Below are 24195 nucleotides of genomic sequence, written 5' to 3'. Positions count from 1 at the left end.
CTGTCTTCCAGGTGTTCTATCCTATTGGTTATGCTTTCTGTGGAGTTTTTAACTTGGTTTATTGTTTCCTTCATTTCAAGGATTTCAGTTTGGTTTTTTTTCAGTATCTCTAACTCTTTATTGAAATGATCTCTTGCTTCCCGTATTTGCTCTTTTAACTGTTGATTGGTGCGATCATTTAATGCCTGCATTTGCTCTTTCATCTCCTCCTTCAATGCCTGCATTTGCTCTTTCATCTCCTCATTAGCTTCCCTGATCGTTTTAATTATGTACATTCTGAACTCCCTTTCTGACATTTCTTCTGCTGTGCTGTCATTGGGTTTTATTGATGTAGTATCTAGGTTTGTTTGGGACATTTTCTTCCCTTGTTTTCTCATATTGGTCAGTTGTCAGTGGGACCCTGAGATATTGCAGTTTTCCGCTATTGGCTTATAGTGTCCCGGTAGATTTCCAGTGTATCACCTCCCAGCCTTCAGTAGCTTGATGTCTTGGAGGAATCTGATAAAGCAGCTCATCCGAAGAAAACTACCCCTAGCCCCCTACTGGTTCCACGGTTTGGAACTGGCTCTGTGCAGAAATGCTCTCACTGTGGGCCTGCACCGTGCAGCTGGCCGTGTGGGAGGAGTCCACTGCCGGAGTGTGGAAGGCTACCTTGGGAAGACTCTAGCTGCCCTGCCTGGCTCCAATAAGCCACCTCTATCTGGGCCTGCCACCCGGGCTGAGCTTTACCCAGTGGGCAGACTCACCCGTGGCTCTATTTCAGTCCGAGTCTCTCAATGCCTCCCCTTCTTAACTCCTGGGTTCTGGAGCGACTGGGGTGCAGTCTCCCTCTAGGCCGCCATCTTGGATCGCCCCGTGAAGAGAGCCTGCAGCCGGAGTGGGCAGAGCCGCCTGAAGAGGTCTCTGGCTGCCCCGCCCTGATCCCAGATGCTGCTTGCGGATCGAGGCTCTCCGCTGGTTTGTTGCCGGAGTATGCTGCGCTGCAGTGGCTCCGGGACTCGGAGCTTGTTCTGGTCAGAAAGGCTCTCACTAGCGGGCCAGTTCCGTTCCGAGAACCTGGAGAAGCTGGCTGTCCCTTTTTTGTATTTTATTAGAGACAGGGTCTCAATGAGTTACTTAGAGCCTTGCTAAGTTGCTAAGGCTGGCTTTGAACTTGCGATCCTCCTGTCTCAGCCTCCTGAGCTGCTGGGATTACAAGCGTGTGCCACCATGTCCAGCACCCTTTTTATTTTTAATTTTGAAATAGGGCCTTGCTAAATTGCTGAGGTGGCCATGAATTTGCCATCCCTTCTGCTTTAACCTCCCGAGTTGCTGGGATTACAAGGGTGTGTCATCATACCCAACTAAAAACTCTTCTCAGTATCATTATAGCCTAATAAAATCACCCACAAAATCAAGGAAATAAGTTAAGAGTTTTTATTTTGAATAAAAATTAACCCTGTATTTCTTCTAGGAGCAGTGCTTAACTATTAATTCAGTGGTTGTGGTGATTTTATAGAACATAACTACTATGAATAATGAGAATTGACTATTTAGAATAAAGCTTTTGTGTTTAAATATTTTAATGTATTCAGTTTTTAAAATCAAGAATCTAATCATGACACGTAATTAAAATTTACTTTAAAACTGTGTAAATTCTAAAAGTCTGATTCAGCAAAGCTAAAATTAGGTTCAACATCATTTGATATTTATTGTTTTATTTTTTGCTCTATTTACCCAGGTTAGTTCATGTACGAATTTCTTATATATTTTTTTTTCACTCCCTAATGTTATTTGGTGTGTTAGGCATTGATGCTACAAAGAAAATTTTAAGTAAATGACTTTCATGGAGTGAGTCACAGGGAAGCTATTTTGATATGGAATCAAGATTATTGTTTTAGAGGGTTTATTACTTTGATGTGTGACTTTAGAATACTCCAGACCAAGTGCCTTTGCTTGTTCTCATCTCTCTCCTTTCTCTGATCTTACCCAGTCCCATGATTGGTTTAATTTATTATTAAAAGTTTCGATGAAAAAGCCAGTAATATGTGCTCATGATTTTAAAAAGCAAACACAATAACAAAGGAAATACAGTAGAAAGTAACTTTTGGCCCCACTCCAATTCTGGTTTTGGTGTCTGTTTTTCTTTTTCTTTTCCTTAAAGCAACATTTATTACATTTTTAAACACTGAGTTTTTTTGGTGCTAAATGTCTCTTTGGTTTCTAAAATGGTAAGAGTAATTTTTTTTGATTTGTTGTTTTAGATATACACGACAGAAGAGTGTATTTTGACATGTTATACAAACATACCCTTTCAGACTAGACTGAGTGTGTTCAGGGTGGTATGGCCGTAGACTCTTGATATCCTTTTAAAGAAAATCTTTAGAAACATGTGGATCTGTATATATTTTAAAACCTCATAAATGGTAGCATTCCAAATATATAAATCACTTTCTCCCTTGCCTTTTTGGCTTAATGTGTATCTTAGAGATCATTTTGAAAAACACTATTTTTGTTTTATTTATTTTTATGCAGTGCTAAGGCTTGAACCCAGTGCCTCACACATGCTGTGAAAGCACTTTGAGGTCTTAGAGGTCATTTTGTATTATTACTTATAGAATTACTTTATAAAATTTTAATATCTGTACAGATCTTTCCTTATCCATATTCTTATCATGTACTTTATTTTGTCAAGTATTATAACTTGGAGGAAGGATGTTTTCTTTAATTTTTATAAATGATATAGTGAATATCTTTTCAGAGATATAAGTTGCATACATAAACATCAGTGTATCAGAAAGATTTGTAGATGGAATTGCTGAATCAAACTGCATTTTTAAATTTTTTATGTTATTTATTTTTATTAAAATTTTTTTCATACATGTATGTAGGGTAATAATGTCTCATTCTACTATCCTTCCCATTCCCACTGCCCCACCCTTCCCCTCATTCCCCTCTGCATAATCCAAAGTTCCTTCATTCCTCCTTACCCACCCCCAACTGTGAATCAGCATCTACTTATCAGAGAAGATATTCAACCTTTGGTCTTTTTGGCATTGGCTTATTTCACTTAGTATGATATTCTTTGGTTCATCCATTTACCAGCAAATGCCATAATTTCATTCTTCTTTAAGGCTGAGTAATATTCCATTGTGTATATGTACCACATTTTCTTTATCCATTCATCTGTTGAAGGGCATCTAATGTGGTTCCATCTAGTTTGGTTTAGCTATTGTGAATTTAGCTGCTATAAACATTGATGTGGCGGTGTCACTGTAGTATACTGATTTTAAGACCTTTGGGTATAAACCGAGGAGTGGAATAGCTGGGTCAAATGGTGGTTTCTTTCCAGGTTTTCTTAGGAATCTCCATACTGCTTTCCAAAGTGGTTGCACCAATCTGCAGTCCCACCAACAATGTTTAAGTGTACCTTTTCCCCCACATCCTCACCAAAACATATTATTGCTTGTATTCTTGATAATTGCCATTCTGATTCAAATGAGATGAAATCCTAGTTTTTTTTTTAATTCATTTTTATTGTAAACAAATGGGATATATCTTGTATCTCTGTACGTGAAGTAGAAGCATACCATTTGTGTAATCATACATTTACCTAGGGTAATAGTTTTTGATTCATTCTGTTATTTTTTTTTCTTCCCCCCACCCCTCCTACCCATCTTATCCCTCTATAGAGTTCCTCCTTCCTTCATTCTTGCCCCCTTCCCATCCCCTACATGTGTCATCATCTGCTTATCAGTGAGATCATTCGTCCTTTGGTTTTTTGAGATTGGCTTATCTCACTTAGCATGATATTCTCTAACTGCATCCATTTGCCTGCAAATGCCATAATTTTATTATTCTTTATGACTGAGTGATATTCCATTGTGTGTGTGTGTGTGTGTGTGTGTGTATCTATATCTATATATATATCTATATATCACAGTTTCTTTATCCATTCAATTGAGGGGCATCTAGGTTGGTTCCACAATCTGGCTATTGTGGATTGGGCAGCTATGAACATTGTTGTGGCTGTATCTCTGTAGTATGCTGATTTTAAGTCCTTTGGGTATAGGCCAAGGAGTGGGATAGCTGGGTCAAATGGTGGTTCCATTCCAAGTTTTCTTACTGCTTTCCAGAGTGGCTGCACTAATTTGCAGCCCTACCAGCAATGTATGAGTGTACCTTTCTCCCCACATCCTTGCCAACACCTGTTGTTGCTAGCATTCTTGATAATCACCATTCTAATTGGGGTGAGATGGAATCTTAGGGTAGTTTTGATTCGCATTTCTCTTATTACTAAAGATATTGAACATTTTTTCATGTTTGTTGATTGTTTGTAGATCTTCCTATGTGAAGTGTCTGTTCATATCCTTAGCCCATTTGTTGATTGGGTTATTTGTATTCTTGGTGTAGAGTTTTTTGAGTTCTTTATATATTCTGGAAATTAGTGCTCTATCTGAAGTATGAGTGGCAAAGATTTTCTCCCACTCTGTAGGCTCTCTCTTCGCATTGCTGATAGTTTCCTTTGCTGAGAGAAAGCTATTTAGTTTGAATCTATCCCAGTTATTGATTCTTGCTTTTATTTCTTGTGCAATGGGAGTCCTGTTAAGGAAGTCTGATCCTAAGCCAACAATTTGAAGATTTGGACCTACTTTTTCTTCTGTAAGATGCAGGGTCTCTGGTCTGATTTCAAGGTCATTGATCCATTGTGAGTTAATTTTTGTGCAGGGTGAGAGATAGGGGTTTAGTTTCATTCTGTTGTGTATGGGAAATCCTATTTTTTTTTAAATTTTTTTTTTTTTTTAGTTGTAGTTAAACACATATTTTATTTATTTTTATGTAGTGCTGAGGATCAAACGCAGTGCCTCGCATGTGCTAGGAGAGCACTCTACTAGCTGAGGCACAACCCCAGCCCTTAAAGTAGTTTTGATTTGCATTTCTCTGATTGCAAGAGATGATGATCAGTTTTTCATGTTTGTTGATTGATTGTATTTCTTTTTCAGTGGACTGTCTGCTAAATTCCTTAGCCCATTTATTGATTGGGTTATGTGTATTTTTGGTGTTAAGTTTTTTTGAGTTCTTTATGTATCCTGGAGATTAGTGTGCTATCTGAGGCACATGTGGTAAAGATTTTTTTCCCATTCCGTAGACTCTTTCTTCATGTTATTGATTGTTACATTTGCTGTGAAGAAGCTTTTTGGGTGGAATCCATCTCTTTTATTGATTCTTAATTTTACTTCTTGTGCTTTAGTAGTCTTGTTGAGGAAGTCAGTTTCCTAAGCCACCATGATGAAAATTTGGGCCTTGTTTTTCTTCTGTTAGGTGCAGGGTCTCTGTTTTAGTGCCTACATCTTTTATCCACTTCGAGTTGATTTTTATGCATGGTTAGAGATAGAAGTTTAATTTTATTTTGTTACATATGGATTTCCAGTTTTCCCAGCACCATTTGTTGAAGAGGTTATCTTTTCTCCAGTGTATGTTTTTGGCACCTTTGTCTAGCATGAGATGACCGTATTTTTGTGGGTTTGTCTCTGTGTCTTCTATTTTGTACCATTGGTCTACCTATTTTGGTGCCAGTACCATGCCGTTTTTGTTACTATTGCTCTGTAGTGTAGTTGAAGGTCTGGTATTGTGATACCACCTGCTTTGCTCTTCCTGCTAAGGATTACTTTGGCTAATCTGGGTCTCTTATTTTTCCAAATGAATTTCATGATTGCTTTCTCTATTTTTATGAGGAACGTCATTGGGATTTTAATTGGAATTGCATTGAATTTGTGTAGCTTTTGGTAGAATGACCATTTTGACAATATTAATTCTGCGTATCCAAGAACATGGGAGGTCTTTCCATCTTCTAGGGTTTTCTTTAATTTCTTTCTTTAGTGTTTTGTAGTTTTCATTGTAGAGGTCTTTCGTTTTTTTTTGTTAGATTTTTTGTTAGATTCCCAAGTATTTTATTTTTTTGAGGCTATTGTGAATGGGGTAATTTTCCTAATTTCTCTTTCAGAGGATTCATCACTTATGAATAAAAATGCTTTAGATTTATGAGTGTTGATTTTATATCCTGCTACTTTGCTGAATTCATTTATGAGTTCTAGACATTTTCTGGTGGAATTTTTTGGATTCTCTGAATATAGAATCATGTCATTGGCAAATAGTGTTAGTTTGAGTTCTTTTTTTCCTATTCATAGCCCTTTAATTTCTTTGGTCTGTCTAATTGCTCTGGCTAGAGTTTCAAGGACGATGTTGAATAGAAGTGGTAAAAGAGGGTATCCCTGCCTTGTTACAGTTTTTAGGGGGAATGCTTTCAGTTTCTCTCATTTAAATGATGTTGGCCATGAACTTATTATAGACAGCCTTTAGAATGTCGACGTATGTTCCTGCTATCCCTATTTTATCTCGTGTTTTGAGCATGAAGTGGTGCTATATTTTATCAAATGCTTTTTCTGTATCTGTTGAAATAATCTTAGATTCTTAACTTCAAGTCTGTTGATGTGGTGAATTACATTTATTGATTTCCAGATGTTGAACCAACCTTGCATCCCTGGGAGGAAACCCAATTGGTCATGGTGCACTATCTTTTTAATATGTTTTTGTATGCAATTTCTTAAAATTTTGTTAATTTTTTCATCTATGTTCATTAGGGATATTGGTCTGCAGTTTTCTTTCTTCAATGTGTCTTTGTCTGGTTTTGGTATCAGGGTGGTACTAGCTTCATAGAATGAGTTTGGAAGGATTCCCTTCTTTTCTACTATGTTTTGCTGAGAATGTTCTGTAGTGCAGGCTTTTTGTTTGTAAATTCTTTTTTAACTTTTGTTTATCATGGAAGGATTTTATTTCATCATCAAATCAGAAGGTTAGTTTTGCCGGGTGTAAGATTCTTGGTCGATATCCATTATCTTCCAGAGCTTGAAATATGTTGTTCCAGACCCTTCTAGCTTTTATGGTCTGGGCTGAGAAATCGCTGATATTCATATTGGTTCCCCCCTGTATGTAATCTGATGCTTTTCTCTCGCAACCTTTAAAATTCTATCTTTATTTTGTATCTTAGGTATTTTCATTATAATGTGCCTTGGTGTGATCAGTTGTAATTTTATACATTTGGTGTCCTGCAAGCCTCTCATATTTGATTTTTCCATTTCATCCTTCATATTTGGGAAATTTTCTGATATTATTGAATAGATTATTAATTTCTTTAGTTTATTTCTCTGTGCCTTCCTCAATACCAATAATTCTTAAATTTGGTCTTTTCACGATATCCCATAATTCTTGGAAGTTCAGTTTATGATTTCTTACCATCTTCTCTGGTCAACTTTTTTGTTAAAATTTTTTTTAAGTTGGCAGTGGACTTTTATTTTATTCATTTATTTGTATGTGGTGCTGGGAATTGACCCCAGTGCCTCACACATGCTAGGCAGGTGCTCTGCCATTGAGTCACAACCCCAGCCTTCTGTTTGATCAACTTTGTTTTCAAGATTAAATATTTTGTCTTCATTGTCTGAGGTTTTGTCTTCCAAGTGATCTAGTCTGTTGGTTATGCATTCTGTTGAGTTTTTAATTTGATTTATTGTTTCCTTCATTTCCATTTATAGTTTTTTTCCTTCAGAATCTCTATCCCTTTATTGAAATGATCTTTTGCCTCCTGCACTTGCTCCATTAACTGTTTATTGGTGCGATCATTCATTGCCTACATTTACTCTCATCTCATTGTTTGCTTCTCGGATCATTTTAATTATGTACAATCTGAACTCCCTTTCTGCCATGCCATCATTTCTTCTGCCATGCTATCATTGGATTCTATTGATATAGCATCTAGATTTGTTTGAGACACTTTCTTCCCTTGTTTTCTCATGTTGTTTGTGTATCTTCCCCTCTAGCAGTGGTAATCTGAGGTATTATAGTTTCCCCCTATAGACTTATAGTGTCCCTTCAGGTTTGCAAAACTGCACCTTAACGTGGGAGATAAAAATTAGCAGCACACAATACAAACACTATGCATCCTTAACCCAAATAGTCCCTATTAAGATATTAACCATATTGTCTTAATAAATAGAGGTGATGATTTCAGTTATTATCTACAGCATAAATAATAGGTTTGCAATAAGGACCACAATTTCTAATGATAGACAAAGAGGATGGGGAGGGTGTAAGATATAATGTTAATGAGATAAGAAGTGAGTCTATATAGGTACTAGGTCATAGGAATATTGAAAGCGGAATTAAAAGAAATTGGTTGTTAGCATGAGAAAAGGGAGAAAAAGTCTCCAAGGAAACAGATAGATAAAATAGAGTGAGAAAAATATTAATAAAAGAAAAGAGAAGTAGAACTAATAGTAGGTATAATAGGAATAATGATAATAATACTACTAATAAAAAATTCTATAATAATACTATACTGTTCAAACCTCCTAGTCTTCAGTAGCCTGATGCTTGAGAGGTACTTGATGATGATGATGTGGTATCCCAAGAAGGGTGCTGCTGCACTAGGGATGGTGGCCTCCAGGTTGGGAATAATCCATGCTAGTGGGCAGAGGTGACCCCACGTGTTGATAGATGGTCAGCCGCAGCACGGGCTGGGCTGGGGTGTCGCTGAAGACCGCAGGCACTGGGCCAGAAAACAATTTTTATATAAAAACAATTATCATTTACTCAGATACAGAAACAAGGAAGAGCTCATTTAAAGACATTTTGTATTAAAGAATTGAATGCACAATTTTGACTTAAATTTGTAGTTTGAGACTGCCTTAATAGATACAAATGTGTAGTTCAGAGAAGGAAGTAAAGTCCACTGGAATCTCTGTAAATCCTGCCTTCCTTCTATTTCCCTTTCTCTCTTACCTGCATGCTATGGATTTTAGTCCTTCAGGAGCCCACCAGGAAAGTTCAGAACAACTTTCTCATTCCTTCTCTAGAAGTTCCTTTTTTATCTTCTCTTTTGCTAATTTGTGTACCAGGTGAGAGCTGTGCATCTTTTTTTCTACCATCCATCTCTTTCACAAGTACCATTTGCCACATTATCTGAGGGGACCGGGAAAGGGAAAATAAACTAGAATTGGACTCTAGAATCCAGGCAATATGATCTGATAGGTGGTGACTATACAAAAGCAGCTGGCCAATGAATTCTGTTTAGTTAAAGCATTTTAATGGAGTAATTGGAATGCATAAAGAATTTTGTCTTATCTCAAATTTTAATGACACTTGAACAGAAAATTTAAATGGCAACTTCATATTTTGAAATGCATGAGGCAGGTCTTAGGCTAACAGCAATATATGAGTTATCTAAAGATAACTGTGAGCCTTAGAATCCCACTTAGGGTAACGAGGAGCTTACAGTAGGACATAGTACCAACTTATGTGTACCACCACCTAGTTACAGGGTAGATATGGAGAATTGCATGTCATCTTCTGAAACCTGTATAAGCCAGCATAGTGAACATATTCTGATACGATTCAGAAGTGCTCAAGCAGAGCAATGGAGGTAGCACTTCAAAGGAATCTGCAAATCACAAGAACTGACAGAAAGCAGGCAGTGAGACTCCGTGTCTCCTGTTACTTCCCACTTGGGAAACCTGGCTCTAGACAGATGCTTCAGTATGGCAAAATCCTTCATAGAGAAATAATTTTAAGTTAGTGAAGCTCTGAGAGATTTGATGTTTGCTTTGTCAAGATGGTATAAGACCTTGGAAATGTATTGCTTATTTGAATTATATCCTAATAAAGGAACTCAGTGAAAGTGTTTTCACTTGGGTGAAAACAGTGAGAGAATGTATATTTTTTATGTACTTTAACTTTCTATTTTTCCTTGGGTTCTGCTTTTATTTCTTAAGTTCTATGTACCTTGCTTGGATAATGATCTATGTACATTAGCTGACATTTTGTTGTGTTTGGTTTGGATCTTCATATACAGTTATGCATTGCTTGACATTGCATACATGTTCTGAGATGTGTCATTAGGCATTTCATTATGGGAACATCATAAGTGTGTATTTTACACAAAGGTAGATGATATAGGTCAATGACTTGGTTTCAAGATACTCAATAAAAACAGGTGTATGATGTTGCTTCTGGTGTAATGCAGCACATTATTTTACAGTAAACTTATTTTTATAAGTACAAGGAGTACACTCTAAAATAAGAATAAAAAGTATAGTATAGTGAATACATAAACCAGTGGCATGGTTTTTTAATATCAAGTATTATGTACTGTATGTAATTTTGTGTGCTATACTTTCATATGACTGGCAGTGCAGTAGATTTATTTATACCAGCATCACCACAAAGGTGAGCATTAAACTATGCGATGACATTAGGACAGCTACTGAGTCACTAGGTGATAGGTACTTTTCAGCATCATTGTAATCTTATGGGATTGCTATTATTATGTTCAGTTTGTTGCTGATTGTATTAGGTACAAAATTATGCACAAGAACACATACACAGGAAATGAAGGGTTTGGGGAAAAATCAAGAAGTGATTCAAGAAAAGATAGTACATGATAGGAGTTACTAAGATATGACAAATACACTATGACAGATATTATCAGTGATTCAAAATCTGGCACTTTGTAGAAGTGCTTAAGTATGTGGAAATAGAGCAGTGCTCATTAACATTATCAAAGTTTTGTTTTTTAAAAAAATAAATACTTTTATGTTTCTGCAGATTTGGCATGGAGTAGGCTGAGGTCAGATTTGTTCAAACTGGGTTTGAACTTGTGGGTCCAGATGGAGATGTTAATGGACAAAATGACCTTAGACCGCAAGAGACCCATTTAGGAAAACATCAGTGAAAGGGTAGTAGTGGAGTCATCTCCATATTGTTTTTGTTCATTTCACCCATTTCTTACAAGCTTGCTTGGATGAACAAAAACAGATACAATTCCTTCCCTATGTTCTTCTTTTATAGACAAAGAAACTTAGAACTGAAGAATCTTTACAAAATTACCTGGCAGATTCTTAAATCATCATCTCTGTCTCTGATGGATTTCTATAGCAGGGCCAAGTTGCAACTGAATTATAAATTTATCAGAAAATTTACATGCATCTAAAGTAAATGTAAACATATGCCAACAATTAGCCTGAGTTTGAGAGACAGAGAGAGAGAGAGAGAGAGAGAGAGAGAGAGAGAGAGAACGAGAACCTGGTGGTAATTTCTCAACCCAGAAAATAAAAATCTTGGAGAAAAATATCTAAGATCCCTTTTATTTGTATTTTGCATTTTTCTCTTTACTGTTCTTTCCTTTCATATTTTTATTTTTTCTGGATTTTGTAACATTTATTATTATCAGTTCCAAAGCAGAGATTCATAAGCAATTAATTATTTCCTAGTATCTAATTTTTAAAATTTGATCATCTGTTCTCAACGATTTATTGAAAACATGTTAATGTAACTTTAATAACTACAGATATCGGGAGGCAATTCAGAAGTGGGATGAAGCACTACAGTTAACCCCAAATGATGCCACCCTCTATGAGATGAAGTCACAGGTAATAATTATGCAAAATTTCACTTTGATTATAAAATTGTGCCATTTGGTGAGCAATAGTGAACCAAAATAGTGTTTTCTCCCATTTTCTTTTTCAAATATAATTTATTTAAATTTTTTATCATAGTATTTATGACTCTGCCATATGTATAAAATTAGAAGTTCATTTGCCTTCATAATGAACTTAGCTGTTATTTTTAACCTAATTATGATAAAATATAACTATGATTAGATATCAACAGATGGATTTTTTTTTAAAGTTACATTATAGTGAACCTAGTAATAGCTTACTTTTCTTCAAAATTAAGATGAATTGAGTTGTGTATGAGATTTCTCTAAAAATGGCCTAGGTCATTTTAACTCTCAGTCTTAAAATACTTTGTAATAAGGCATAATTTAGAGCAAACTTCATGAAAAGTTTAATTTGGAATCGAAAATGATATTCTCATCAAAAATGTTCTAAAATGTTAATGGCCCTAAAGATTATAGATAAAATCCAACCCTTTCCCTTAGACTAAAGTGGAGGGGTCTCAAACTCCTTGATTTTTCTGGTTTATATGGTTCGAAAAGCCCAGTTGTAAGGATGTCTATGGAGTGTCATAATAATTTTCAAATCAGGGAGATGTTTACTAAGGACAGGATGGCTGGTTGAACAAATTAATTTACCTAGTTGAACAGCAAAGCTTGGAGTTTCCTTAACAACCACATTGTAAATGGAATGAATAAAAGTGGAAATAGGAGTCCAAGTAGATCTGAGCTACCATGACCAGAATAGGACCACTTGGTTTTGGCCAGATGGACATGGAATTTAGTAGCTGGAAAGGGAGAGTTTATATTTTCATAGTTTTTTTTAGGCGATAAAAGACTAAATTTCTAACCCTGCTTGGCAAAGGAGGGGTAAAAACCATTGAAATGCAGTGTTTACCAGGTTAAAATATATTTTAAAAATGAAAACCTTTGTTTATTCATCAGTAGTTTACTAGTTTATATGTGTATTACTGACAAGTTTTTTCTTGTTCTAATTTTTGGCATATAGGTTCTAATGTCTCTTCATGAAATGTTCCCAGCAGTACATGCAGCAGAAATGGCTGTCCAGCGAAACCCACATTCATGGGAGTCTTGGCAAACTTTGGGGCGTGCTCAGCTTGGATTAGGAGAGATAGTCCTGGTAAGAAGTCAGATGATTATAATGCTGAAATTGTAAGTTTATTTTGACATATTTTTGGTCAACCAAACCAAAAAGCAAGTAGTCATTTCTCAGATCTATACAAAAAATAGATAGAAAATTACCTCTTTAAAGGTATTATTCCATAAATACACATCAAAAGTTATTATTGAACATCTCTTATGATTATTAGCACCAGTTTTATTGGGATAAGAGTATTTTTCAGTTATTTGGTATCATGAAAATTAAAAAATAAAAATTTATCATAAAATATTAGCATTTGGTAAACCATATTTAAACAGACAATAAGCAACTTTTAACTTCGTTCTTTGAATCATTAAGTTTACTGCATTATAAAGTGATAACAGTGTTATCATGAAGGTGAAACCACTAATAGATTTTGAAGGAAGAAGACAGTAGAATATGGGAGATAAATGACAAATATTTAAACTGAAAAGTTGCTGGGCTTAGGGGAAAGTGGGAAAGGGTAGAAACTTATGAAAATAAAATATTCATTGTATAAAATTTACTAAAAGTGGTGCTAAGTGCATCTCTTAACGTGTTTGGATTATACCTTGTTGGTAGCAAAGGCTAATAACTAGGTAAGAATTGACTGTAAGAATTGTCTTCTTTTTATTTTTAACAAAATATAATATAGAAGTGTTTACAAATATAATACAGTAATGCCAAATTACTCCTTTATCATTAACTGAATTAATGCCTTTTTATGGTTTTGTTAGTCTTTTATAGTTAAAAATAAAACAAATTTTAAAAGCTTTAAAGTATAGGCTTATTGGTAAATCCTGAATTTAATGTTATTGATAATGGTTTTAGTAAACTGTGGATGACAGATTTTTCTGGTACTCTTTAAGAATTTTTTTTTTTTATTCACAAAAAAGGTGTTCTTCAAATTCTCAGAAGCAATAAGGAATTTTCATGAGAAAATAATTAGACTAAAGTAACTTGAAAATAATAATCTCTCAAGGACATCCACGTTGATGAAAACCAGTTTAACAAAGTGTCATTTTTTTTTCCTGCTATTTAGTGTCATCATTTCTCTTTTTTTACCTGAAGACTTAAATCATACCAGTGTTGGCACAAAAGAAATTCAAGGTTTTTTCCCTAATAGAGTAATGGAGGTCAGGGGACCTATCATAAAATATTATTTTTCCATATTCTTTTTATTAAAAACTTAAAAATCATGGTATCTTTGATTTATTGTTTTTGGTAATGGAAAAAATCTCTAGAACATAGTGTAGTAATAATTGTGTTTCATAGGGAAAATGTAGTTCAGGTGAGATAACAGAGATACTTTGAAAAAACTAATAAAAATGAAGTTATTTGAAGTTTGAAATTTTTTGAATAAGAGTACCATATGTTCAGCTGTTTTTTTTTTTTTTTTTTTCCCTATCAATATGGTTCTGTGATGAGGTTTTGGAAATGTTGAAAGTGCTCACTGCTCACCTCCTTAGCCCACCATTTAAATGTAATTATTTAAGGCTTTAACTTGGAAAAATCTCAATTTGTAATTTTATGTAGATTTAAGCTATTCTTTTTAAAGTCTAGTATGGTTAAATGATAAATAACTTTACTCAGAATGTCATAAGGAAGGAAACTTATTAAAAATATTTTTGAAAGCAATCTGAAATTTCTAACATCTGACGGTCCTTATTATTACATGTAAGGACAAAAACATAAGAAAATACAGGAATAGAAATTAAAAGTCAGTTAAAATTAAAAGTCATGAATTGGGTATATCTCCATGAGTAATTATTTAGGTTTTATGAGAGTTGGGTGTCTACTTTGGAAAATTCTTACAGGTAATATAGAGAGTGTGAGGGGGATGGTGCAGGGAGAGAGAGAGAGGATAGGATTGGACTTCACTATAGTCCTAGTTTAGGAAGAGGAAGGATGAAATAATAAGAAAGCTGAAGAGATTGGTTCTGTGTGAAGGAATGGGATTGTAGAGAAAGGAATATGTAAGAATATTTATCCTGGAGAAGTTGGAAGGGAAAGTAGATTAGGAAAATTGAGGAATACCAGGAGGTACCAGTTGGGAAGGATGATTGGATTAACTTCTCATGGTCCTTGACCTTCAGTGCTGGAAATAGCTTTGGGTCTCCCTTTTCAGTCTTCGCATAACTCATTTTTTAAAATATATATGTATATTTTTAGGTGTAGTTAAACAATACCTTTATTTTATTTTTATGTGGTGCTGAGAATCGAACCCAGGACCTCACGTGTGCTCTACCACTGAGCTACAACCCCAGTCGCTGCATAACTCCTTTTTAGCTTTTGATTTTCTTCATGCCAATATGTGATGTGTAGTCATTTTACTTACTAATGTTTTCTTTATTTCCCAAGTTTTATTTTAGTTAATGATTTTAATGTTTTGTGTGAGTAAACTTTTGGTAAAAGTTTCTAGTTCCCCTCTTGTAATTATTTATTATAATAATGATAATGTGTATGTGTTAACTTCCAAAAGGAAGACATTGAAGAGTTAAAAAATTTCACTTGTGCATTTTTAGTTAATCACTGTTGATTTTGAGTTTAGCTGCATTATATTTTCTGATATTAAATAGCAGAGTCAGATTTGAGTTATAACCTTTATAAATATCTTATTATGGCACTTAAAGGTAAGAATTGAGAAATCAATTCTACACGATTAGCAAAAATAAAATCGTGTAGATGTATATCTGGTATATAAAATCCTAAAACAGATCTGTTTGTGTGAAGATCTTTGATACAAAGAGTAAGTGTTCTTGGAATAACACACAGTAGATTTAGACCAGTGGTTCTCAACTGGAGGAATTTTGCCACACAGAGGACATTCATCAATGTCTGGAGATATTTTTGATTGTTACAGTAGTGGTTGTAGGTCAGAGATGTTGCTGAACATTCTACAGCACACAGGACAGTCCCCTCAAATAAAGAACTATCCAGCCCAGAATGTCAGTAGTCCTGAAGTTGACCTTAATCTGGATCAAAGTGCACTTCTTGTAATGAAGTAGTTCAACATAGTAAGATTGCATGACTTCTAGAAGTGATTGCCCAAGTTTGCATTCTAGTTATGCCACTTTCTTTCTGATACCTTTGGTAACTGATCTTGCTGTGCCTCTATAAAACAGAACTGAAAACAATATCCTCCCTACTTCTTAGGATTATTGTGAGAGTAGCTGAGTTAGTGCATATAAATCTTTCGAATAGTGTCTAGAACATATCAACCACTTAGTAAATGTTAGCAATACCAAAATCTAAGCTCTTGGCTCTAATAATATGTATTTCTGGTACCTTTCTGATTGTGGGTTAGCCCAGGAAATTCACCTTTGTATATTTGGTGGTTTATAGAGGCCAAACAATATATTTGCTTTGTCTTGAACCTTAGAATCTCTATTTTACTGGCTTTCATTCATCAGCATTTTGCAATCACTTTCTGATACATTAAAATAATGCATTGTGTATGTGTAGGTGTCTATCTGCGTACCCACACTCTCACAGGTGTGATTGTAGTAAACAAACTGAATTTTAAAAACAAAATAAATGAAAAATGCTCACCTGTTTTTTTTCCAGGCAATTCGAAGTTTTCAAGTAGCCCTTCATATCTATCCGATGAACCCTGAACTATGGAAAGAAGACCTTTCTTGGGCAAGAACGCTTCAGGAGCAGCAGAAGGTAGCACAGAGAATTAAGAGAAGTGAAGCACCATCTGAAGGAACACATTTTTCACCAAAGTCAATTCCTGACTATGACTTTGAAAGTGATGAGATTGTTGCTGTTTGTGCAGCTATTGCTGAAAAACAGAAGACCGTTTCAGCGAATAAAACAATGGTTATTGTGTCAGCTTCTGGGACTGTTGAGACTGTAACTGAAAAGGAGGATGGTGCTGCCCCACCAGATGGCTCTGTGTTTATCAAAGCCCGATGAAGCAATATACAGAAAGGAATTATTTGAATCTTTTTGATTGCTACTAAAAGTTTAGACATAGGGACATTTACTCTGGAGAAAGAAAGCAGAACTACTGTTTGTATAATAAGTTTTTCAGATGAGGAATATAAAAACTAAATGGTAGAATTATTGAAAGTGTTCAGACTATGCTTTGATAAGTTACAATTTATTCTTCTTAAGATTAGAATTCTGAGTAAAATGCGTGTGTATTTTTTTTGTTTGTTTGTTTTGTTTTGTTTTTTGGTGGTGCTGGGGATTGAACCCAGGACCTTTTTCATGTGAGGCAAGAACTCTACCAACTGAGCTATATCCCCAGCCGTCAAATGTGTTTTGATTGATAAATTTAGTTTGATTTGAATATCAGAATGAATATGTCTTTAAGAACCCAACTTGAGAAGTGTATTCTTGAATAGTGAATAACTTGGTAACCATTGTTTTTAAAATGTTGACTTATTGACTTTTGCTTTATGATAAAGGCAGTGCGTGATTTCTTTCCCTCCTAGAAATATGTTGCTTGTTACCCTTCACTCTTCCATTTTTCCTGCTTCACTAAAGTAAGTCTTCACAAAGCTTAAATATTTTTGACATTCATTTTGATTCAAAATTACTGTTTGGTTATTTGTGAAATCTTTGAGAGTTTGTCTGAAAATGTGTGCAAATGTGTACATACTACTGAGTATTTTATTGATGCTTTTTTCAATTCAGATTTGTACTTCTGTTCTAACTTTAAAGTTCTATCAGTGGCAGTTGTTTTCTTAGATGTATGAAATACTGATAAATGTCAAAATGATGGTTTTATTATTTTTGTTTTTATGGTTACAGATAAGTCATAATAAGTTGTGCTCCAAAATTAACACAATCAAAAGCAATATTTCTTTTCCTCACTTTTAGGTGCTTAAAAAGCCCAGATAATATTTCTTGATTGTAACTTTCCAGCCGATGATTTAGAATTACTTTTCCAAATAACTTTTGGAACTATTCAGTGAAATGAAAAACTGTTAAAATTTAAATATGGTCCATATCTTTCTAAAAATAAAACAATAGGGATATTACTAAAATGCCAATGAATGAACAAGTTAAGCAAAAATACATAGAAACTGGAATGTGATTTATGGTGTAGTCTCAAGAACATGAGGATATATTGAAGTAGTTTATTGAAAGGACACATGTGCAAATCAGTACTATCATTGTAATGTGATTATTTTTATACAATATATTATACAACCATATAGAACTGTTGGGAACTGTTATTCTGACCTCAGGAAGATATTATTGGCATAAAATTAATTTTATCTGTTAGAGGTGAAAGTTAGCTACTTTATGTATAATCTTATCTAACACTGTTGGAGTATATAAATAATGATCTACATTTTTGTGAGGGTTCTATTTTAAAAAATTTTTGTTGTAGTAGAAAGCCTATTTTCTTTTTCAGAGTTAGAGAAATCAGCACTTGCCTTAAAAAGTATTATAGTTTCCCCCTAAGTTATATCATAAAAAAGCCCTGGTTAGAGAGTTCAGTTTTAGAATGATAAAAATATTCATTATTTTATTTTGTTTAATAAGGAATATTCTCAGAGGGTAGAATGGTATCTAGACAAGTGATTTGTCAACATTTGGTATGTTGTTTTGTGAATGGATATTTGTTTATTGTGAAATATGTGAATAAATAGTTTCTTCAGCATTTTGAAGATTTTCCCATTTTATGTTGTTAGCTTTTGAAAAATTAGATTGATTTTACTTAATTTCTTAAGTGAAAGTAATATATAGTATGCACCTTGCATGTTTCCTCGTACATGAAGTGCTCGGTAAATGCTAGCTGTTTCTATGAAGAATTTGCTTTAGTTTGGAGATACTTAACCTTGGTTTCCTCTGATTTTAAGAAAGAACTCCATAACCTTTCCTTATCTGAAAGTGAGAAGTCACTACTTCCAATTTTATAGGATAGATGGTTGTCAGTTGGAGATTATTTTTGGCACAAGGTCTATGCCTCAACTTCAGAAGAGGTGTGATCCAGCATGGAGTGCATCTAGCCACTAGACTGTTAAAGAACCTGCTCTCTCCTTTGTGTTGGATGTGGTAGGCCAGATTATGCTCTTCTTTACCAGGTTAAGAAAAAATAGTTTAGATGTAAGATGGAGGAGAAGGAAAGAATAGTTATGGAGGGGGAAGGCTACTCATTTCTCTAAGCCCCCAAAGATGCTTACTTTAGCTAAAACTTTTCCAGGCATGAAGAGAAAAATGGATTCATTATTTTTAAGGATGTGACTACTGATACATAAAAGTTTACCAGGCTTGTTAATTATAACGATGAATTTTTTGAACCTTGAGAAAAATATTTGCGATGGTAATGTAATCATTGGTGTTTCTTTCCTAAAACAGCACTGTCTATGGTTCAAATTATAGTGAATATAATTTTTTAAAATTCTTGTTGAAAATTGTGTAGCATAGACACTCAGTAGTTAGAAAACTACAGATCCAGACCATGCCTGGTAACTTGGGACTCCTGTTATTCTCTGGAAAACCAGCTCCTAGATTATATTTATCTTAAATATGCTAAGAAATACTACACAAAACATTGAAAAGTCATGCAGGGTACACTTCACAGAACCTGGATATACTGCAGTTGGGGCCTTTGTACAAAATTGGATGATAGTGATTTAAGTATGCAAATTTTAAAAATTGATTATATAAAACTGTAATGAAGACATAAAATTAAAAAGCATCTCAGAAAACTAGGGTTATGGGGCTGAAATTGTAGCTCAGTGGTAGAGCTCTTGCCTAGCATGTGTGAGGCACTGGGTTCAGTCCTTAGCACTACATAAAAATAAAGGCATCTTGTCCATATACAACTGAAAACAATATTTAAAAAAAAGAAAAAGAAAAAGAGAAAACTAGGGTTATAACTGAACAGTATAGCCTTGTCATTTTGAAGACTTGTACTTTATATGATTCAAAAACTTACTTCACTGCCTTTCCCAGCAGTGAAAATTATTAATCATTTTAAAATTTCCTTGAGTCAGAGCTCTTCTAAATTGACACTGGTCCAGTCATTCTGAGCTTCCATTTCATGATGCAGTATGTATGTAAATGAGTTGTGAGTTGGCACAAGAACCATAGTCCTATAGTAATTATCTTCAAATCAATAGGTATATTAAATGTATTCTTTACTGAGACGTTATTAAACTGAAGATATATTTTATAATTGATGGCATATCAATAGTATTGAAAAAGTTAGATTTTTTAAACCAGGATAATGAAATAATGGAAATTTGTAAATTGCTTACCTCCTAACTAAAGTAAACTGAAGTGAAATAAAGGGGGTTATCCCTAAAGTTATGTCTCTTAGTCAGTTGCAATTAATTATGGCCACTTTGAATAGAAAGAAACACTGATCCTGTAGTTAGAATACCATACATGAATCCTGTCTTAATTTGATTACACATGAATTTCATCTGTTCTATGTGCCAAGGTGGAAGAAAGGTTGAGAAACACTGATCTACGCTGGTTGGAAAGCAGAAGGGGATGGCTTCCTTTCACAATGCTACTTGGGATATCCATTAACCAAAGAATTCTGTTCTCTCCTTCTCACCTCCCTGGGAGAGGAGGGAATTTAGGATACAGAACTGATTTGCACGTCTCTTTCTCCCTTCTTTGGGTTTATCATGGCCCTCCCTAGCTTGTGTCTGCCTTTCTACAAGGGGATACTCATGCTTGCAGAACTGTGTGTGGCTTGTAGAGCCAAGTGTCTTTAATTCTGGGTTTAATATGAGGTGGCTGTTGTTGGCTCAGACTTAAATTATATCATTTAACTTAGCCTTTTTCAGCAATAAATCTGATGTATTCAATATCCATCTGCTTGACTGTCTCTCAGGTGCCTCAGAGGCTATGAGGGGATGATGGACTACTTTATGACTCCCTCAGTTCTGACAAAAATTATATTTCAAAGTAAAAATGAGATTTAGGAGATACAAATTGGGGAATTCTTTGCTAATTTTCTTTTTTTTCAATTATGGAAATTGTATTGAAAATGAATAATATTAATTATTAGGCAATATAAAAATTTCTTCAGGATATTTACAAGAGTTACTGATTTAGTACAGGAATAAGCCACAATATTTTTGTGTTTTTTTTGTCTTCTTTTTTTTTGCAGTGCTGGGGATCGAACCCAGGGCCTTAGTGCATGGAAGGCATGTACTCTACCGACTGAGCTATCTCCCCAGCCCTAAGCCACCATAGTGAATATACATTTAATTGGAAGGGAAGAATGTGTAATGAATTATGGTCTCCTCACCCCTGTCAACTTTCTTAAATGAATATAATTTGAACATAATGAAATACAACCATTTTAATTTACAGTTTGGTGAGTTGACAAATGTGAACAAGCATATAACCACTGAAAGCATCAAGAGGAAATTTATGTCCCATCACCAAAAAGGTCTCTAAAGTTTTATGCAATCACTTCCCCTCTACTTTAACAGCCAGCCCTGTTTACTTACTTGCTTTGTGTGATTATAAATTAGATTTCATTTTTCTAGACTTTCAAATAAATAGATCATACAATATGTACTCTTTTTGTATCTGAATTATTTTTGTTCCGCATATTTTTGAGATTTCATCCCTGTTGAGATTTATTTGTTATTGTGTGTGCTAATATGTTCCCACTTACTGCTTAGTATTCTACAGTATGAATATGCTGCAATTTGTTTAGCTCTTCCTATTGATGGTCATCTAGGTTGTTTCAGGTTTTGCTCTCTTATGAATAAAGCTGTTTTGTACATAGATCACAATTCTGTGTATGGACATATGTTTTCATTTGTCTTGGGTAAATGCCTAGGAATGGAATTTCTGAGTCTAGTATTTCTAAGTATATGTGACACTTGAGAGGGAACTGCCAAACTGTTTTTCAAAAGTATCTAAATCATTTTGCATTCTACCAGCAGTTTATTAAAGAAGTTTCAGGTGTTTCACATCTTTGTCAATGCTTGGGATTGTCAGTCTTTTTAATTTTAGCAAGTTGAATGGATGTGTAGTGGTAGCTCATTGAGATTTTAATGTGCATTTCTCTGATTATGTTAGGCATCTTTTCATAGGTTTATTAAACGTGTCTTCTTTTGGGAGGTGTACATTCAAATATTTTGATCATTTTTAATTTTGGTTATTGAATTGTAAGAATTTTAAAATTTTTATTAGATAAATATTCTTTTTGAGATATATGTGTTGTGAGTAGTTTCTCCCCTTGTTTTCTTTATAATACCTTTTAAGGAGCAGACATTTAAAATTTTGATGAAGTCCAATTTATAGGTTTTTTAAGGATTGTGCTTCTTGTGTACTAAGAAATCTGTGGTTACCCCCAAATCATTCTTGGAATTCTCTTTGCTTTTCCTTATATTGAGTCCTGTTTCACTCTTTCTCAAAAAAAAAAAAGAAAAAAGAAAAAGAAAAACTTAAATAACTGTTCAGATCTTAGTATGTAGAGTTCCTGTGACTGAAAGTTCTTAGGACAGCCAGATGCAGTGGCACACACATCTATAGTACTAGCTGTCTGAGAGGTTGAAATGGGAGTATCACTTGAGTGCATGAATCTGAGACCAACTTGGGCAACATAGCAAAACTCTGGCTCAAAAAACTATTTTTTCCCACTTAGGACATAGATTATGTTTGGTGATCTGTTCTCCTCTTTCATGGTGGGGATTAGAATGTATGGCAAGGAAAGGTAATGAGTGGTAGAATTATCGATATATGGACCAGAGGCCTAGCTCTTTCTCTGTTCCTTTCTTCCAAGGTGCTTCTAGTCTGGCACCAAAGCTTTAGCTATCAGGGCAACTCCATGCTAAGTCATATGGTCAAACACTCTCCTTTGCTGTCTCTTTTTATCTGGTTCCATTCTCTTGTACCTGGATAGTAATTATAAGAACATGATTGCAGGGCCTTATACTGAGGGTTTGGCTGTTGTGGGAGAAGGGGATGAGGTAGAAAGACTGATGGGAAGGAGTAAATATGGCTTATTTTGTTCTGAAACTAGTACAGGTAGTTTAGGAAAAATGAATATTTTGTGTAATATGGATTTTTCTGCTTTAACATTTGAGGCCAGAAGGCACAGATAATAGTAAATATTACTGTGTCTGGATTTTTCCATGACCTTTATATTTTTGTGCCCCCAATAGAAAACTTGTGGAAAGGGCTGGTGGTCATTTTAGAAAGGACTCTTGATTCTCCTGGTCAGAGTACCACTAGCAGTCTCATTACCTTTTCTGATATACTTGACCCAGTTGGTTAGATGGTCTCGGATTATGAGATGGTGTTAAAATTACCTTCCTGTCCACTATATCCTATAGGGACCAAGTAAGATTTAATACCAGCCACTTAGACAATCAGAATTTTCCCATATAGAAAATCTGAGACTTTCTAAACAATCTGAATAAGTGTCCCACAGCACAAAATATGATCATCATCATCATCAACAACAACAAAATAAGCTTTGTATTACATAGCTATTAAGTCTTAACAAATAATTATGGAATAGACCACTGAACAAGACTTTTTCCCTTGGCTGTGCTTTTACTCAACAATAAAATGGATTGAATTATGTGCCCCAAAATTCATTTGTTGAAGCTCTAACCCTCCATATGACTATATTTAGAAATAAGGCTGTTAAGGAAGTAACTAAGGTTAAATGAGGTCATAAGCATGAGGGGTATCCAATACATTTGGTGTCATACAGAGAGAGAGAGAGAGAGACAAAAAAGACTGAGGTACCAGAAATGTGCTCACAGAGCAAAGGCCTTATGAGGACACAGTGAGAAGGTGGCCATCTGCAAGACAAGGGGAGAGACCTCAAAACAAACCAACTCTACCCTCATTTTGATCTTAGACTCCAGCCTTCAGGACTGTGAGAACATAAATTCTATTGTTTAAGCCATTCAGCCAGTAGTATTTCATTGTGGCAGTCTTAACTGATTAATGAAAACATTAATGCAACAATTGACTCATGCAGTCAATTAAAAAATGTACAAAGGACTTGAATAGACTTTTCTCCAAAGAAAATATAAAAATAACCAATAAGGATGTGGATAGATTCTCAATATCATTAGTCATCAGGAGGATGCAAATCTAAACCGCAATGAGATACCACTTCATACCCACAGAATGACTACAATGAAAATACAGTAACAAGTGTTGAGAAGGATATGGAAAAATTGAAACTCTGCAATTGCTGGTGGGGATATAAAATGGTACAGTTACATGAGAAAAGAGTTTGATGTTGCCTCAAAATATTGAACTTATAGTTGCCATATCCCAGCAATTTCACTCCCAGGTATATGCTAAAAAGAATTGAAAATATTTTCAGACAAAAACTTATATACAAATATGTTTCATAGCAGCATTATTCACAGTATCAAAAAGTGAAAAGAACCCAGTGCCCATCAGTGAATACATAGATAAACAAAATGTGCTATATCCATACCATGGGATGCTATTCAGCCATAAGAAAGAATTGAAGTACTGATTCATGCTGCAATTTCAGTGAACCCTGAAATCATTCTAAGTGAAAAAAGCTCACACAAAAATATAAAGTATTCAGAGCAGACAAATTCATAGAGATATACTGGTTGTCAGGGCCTGGGGG

At 34.7% G+C, this 24195-nt stretch overlaps 1 protein-coding gene across 3 annotated transcripts in view; it reads left to right on the top strand.

Moving 5' to 3' along the window:
- Positions 1 to 22021, top strand: part of Ttc33 (tetratricopeptide repeat domain 33) — a 49379-nt gene extending 27358 nt beyond the window's left edge. For all 3 annotated transcript variants that reach the window (XM_047555534.1, XM_047555533.1, XM_047555532.1), the window contains exons 3-5: positions 11378 to 11459; positions 12495 to 12626; positions 16194 to 22021. In XM_047555534.1, the coding sequence (XP_047411490.1) occupies positions 11378 to 11459; positions 12495 to 12626; positions 16194 to 16547 (568 nt within the window). In that variant the 3' untranslated portion in view covers positions 16548 to 22021. The remainder of the gene's footprint in view (positions 1 to 11377; positions 11460 to 12494; positions 12627 to 16193) is intronic.
- The last annotated feature ends 2174 nt before the right edge of the window (positions 22022 to 24195 follow it).

The sequence above is a fragment of the Sciurus carolinensis genome, chromosome 6, assembly GCF_902686445.1.
Source record: "Sciurus carolinensis chromosome 6, mSciCar1.2, whole genome shotgun sequence".
In the NCBI taxonomy this organism is placed as follows: domain Eukaryota; kingdom Metazoa; phylum Chordata; class Mammalia; order Rodentia; family Sciuridae; genus Sciurus; species Sciurus carolinensis.
This window is presented reverse-complemented; position numbering and strand designations above follow the sequence as displayed.